This window comes from Bison bison, unplaced genomic scaffold (assembly GCF_000754665.1).
Source record: "Bison bison bison isolate TAMUID 2011002044 unplaced genomic scaffold, Bison_UMD1.0 scf7180017864200, whole genome shotgun sequence".
Classification (NCBI taxonomy): Eukaryota; Metazoa; Chordata; class Mammalia; order Artiodactyla; family Bovidae; genus Bison; species Bison bison.
The window spans coordinates 6,765,274-6,767,954 of NW_011494772.1; the positions used below are offsets into that span (position 1 = coordinate 6,765,274).

Sequence of the window (2,681 nt, forward strand, 5' to 3'; positions counted from 1 at the left end):
TCCAGGACACCCTGCCAGCTCCCGCCAGCCACAGTTGCTGCCCTGGAACCCCAGGATCCCCACCCAACCCCACAATAAATATAATCTGAAGCAGCTGTGTACTTGTTTGTGTGAGTGACAGTGTCTAAGGGGCCTGTGGACTAAGTGGTGATGGCCCTTCTTAGACAAAGGAAGAGGAGCCCCAGCCCTCGGCCCAGCACTTTTAAGACAACCCCCTCCCTGCAGTCTCTGCCTCCTCCCTGGGGAGACCTCCATGTGGGCAATGGCAGTGCCTACCAGATTTTGTGCCCCATTTCTAGGCCTCGGTTGGGAATGGGGAGCCCAGAAATTTTTGAGGGCCACTTTCAGCAGCACCTTCTCAGAGTCCATCCCAAGGACCAAGCTGTTTGTGAGGCAGGTGAATAGAGCTTGGATGGTGCTGGGATGTCCACTTGCACACATGAACTCCCTGACATGGGGAGGGGCTACCTGAGGGAAGAGAAAGGGAATGGGCTGCTGGCCAGGGGTCAGCCCTCCCAATGCTGTCACCTTCTGGCATGGAACTTTCTGGGCTTTCAGATCATTGAGAAAATGTATTCATCAAATTAGGAGGATAGGATGAATTGTTAGCTTGATATGTAATGTTTAAATATCTAATTAGATATTAATAGTATAGAGGCCACTCTTACTGTACTGTTACCCCAGCCCTAAAGATATTGGGAGTCAGTGTGGTGGTAACTGGTGCGCACTGGCTATTCCCTCTGCCCCTAGTTTTCCACAAGATTTTGCTCAAATATCACCTACTAAGGCTTTCCTTGACCTCCACGTCACTCTATTCCTCCACCTGCCTTTACTACATAGCCTCATGTCCTATCTACAAGGGCAGGGGTTTTCAGTGTTTTGCCTCTACATCTTCTGTACCCAAAGCAGGGCCTGGCATATAGGGGTTTTCCCCACGTCTTGAATGGAAGAATTCTCACAACTCAGTAACATTCTCCCCACCCAGTCTCATTCCCACCCACATAACACTTGGCATGGAGGCAGTTTTAAAACCTAAGAACACAATTTATTTAATTTTGCACAGAATCTCTCAACTTGACATAACACAACCAACACTATGTCCCACACTGCCAAAAAGCCCATCACCAAAAGAAAACCTCCCCAGGAGAGAGACACCAACAGTGTTCCACACAGCTACTTGCTGGTAGGCGGGGGCTCATGTGAAGGAACCATCACCCTGGTCTGGGGGAGGGTCCACTTTTCTAGACTTAAGACCTTCAGGCCACAGAGCAGCCACAGTGGCACATGGCTTTCTGGTGCCGGCCTTTATCCCCACCTGGCCCTGTCGTGGCCTCCTTTGCCATGGCTTCCCGGACCCTTTGCATCTCCTGGATGAGTAGGGAAAAGGCCTCTACCACACCCTGGCGTGTCTTGGCTGAGGTCTCTACGAAAGGGGCCCCCCAGCTTTTTGCGAGGGCTGCAGCAGCGGCACGAGCATCTCCAGTAGTGGTCACAAGGTCACATTTGTTGCCCACAAGGACAAGGGGCTGGGTGTGGTGTGGGCCCCAGGTGGCCCGCATCTGCTGCAGCTGGGCTAGAGATGAGGGGTCATCGAGGGCGAAGACACCCAGCACACCATCGCCAATCGCCACACACTGGTCACGCAGGGCCTGATGAGTGGCCTGCCCCGCTGTGTCCAGCACGTTCAGAATGCAGCCTCCGTGGTCTAGGGCCATCTCCTTCCAGTAGGAATCCTGGATGGTGGGGTCGTGGTCTTCCACAAAGCACTGGTTGTTCAGCTGGATGGTCAGTGCACTCTTTCCCACACCACTTGCACCCACCACCACTGCCTTGTACTCAGGCAGCTTCTTGCCTACACCCTTGGAGGGTGACCCCCAAGCCCTGTGGCTCTGCTCCCGGGATCTAGGGCTCCAGGTGCCCAGGCCCAAATCAAACATGTCAGGCTTTGTTGGCTGTGCCATGGCTCCAAGCGGGCAGCTCAGGGAAGAGATGTGGACAGCAGGCCCTGCAGATGAGAAGAGAAGAAAGACAATAGGGCGGGTAGGGGGTTCGGGGATTAGGTGAGACCATTTAGGGACAGGGGGACAGCCAGGTGTCATTGAATCAACATTTATTAAGTGCCTAGTGTGTACCAATCACCTAATATAGTATATACATTATTCATGTTGTCTATTCTCTCTTATTCCCCTTTACAACATAAACTCTGTGAAGGCAGGGTTTTTTAAAACACCTTGATTAACTTATATACCGTAAAGTTAACCTAAAGTGTATAATTGTTTTTTAAATTCATTCACGGAGTTGTGTGACCATCACCGTAATCTAATTTTAGAACATTTCCAGTCACCTGGAAAAGATAGCCCCTGCCCAGTAGCAGTTCCTCTCCATTCTGGAGGGACGGCAGGAATTTCATCAGTTTCGATTTCAGATCATGTCCCTGTTGGACCCCAGCCCAGCACACTGCCAGACACAGTTTGTGGTGAGCAACATTCCTGCCCCCAGGAGTTTATGTTCTAAAAGAAGGAAACACCAAGAGGGAGGGAATATATGAATACCTATGGCTCATCCATGTTGATGTATTGAAGAAACCAACACAATATAGTAATTATCCTCCAATTAAAAATAAATTTTAAAAAGATGATAACAATAAACCAAAGAATTAAGCTAATTATGAAGTCTGTTAA

At 50.1% G+C, this 2,681-nt stretch overlaps 1 protein-coding gene across 1 annotated transcript; it reads right to left on the reverse strand.

The window, feature by feature from the left end:
* Positions 1-1,029: 1,029 nt before the first annotated feature.
* Positions 1,030-2,677, reverse strand: ERAS (ES cell expressed Ras). The gene has a single exon (XM_010844341.1). It carries the CDS (start codon positions 2,097-2,099, stop codon positions 1,257-1,259), a length of 843 nt encoding a protein of 280 aa, XP_010842643.1. The 5' UTR covers positions 2,100-2,677; the 3' UTR covers positions 1,030-1,256.
* Between the last annotated feature and the right edge of the window lie 4 nt (positions 2,678-2,681).

Coding starts and splice junctions, on each gene's coding strand:
- ERAS (XM_010844341.1), bottom strand. CDS start 2,099: ATGACACCTGGCTGTCCCCCTGTCCCTAAATGGTCTCACCTAATCCCC.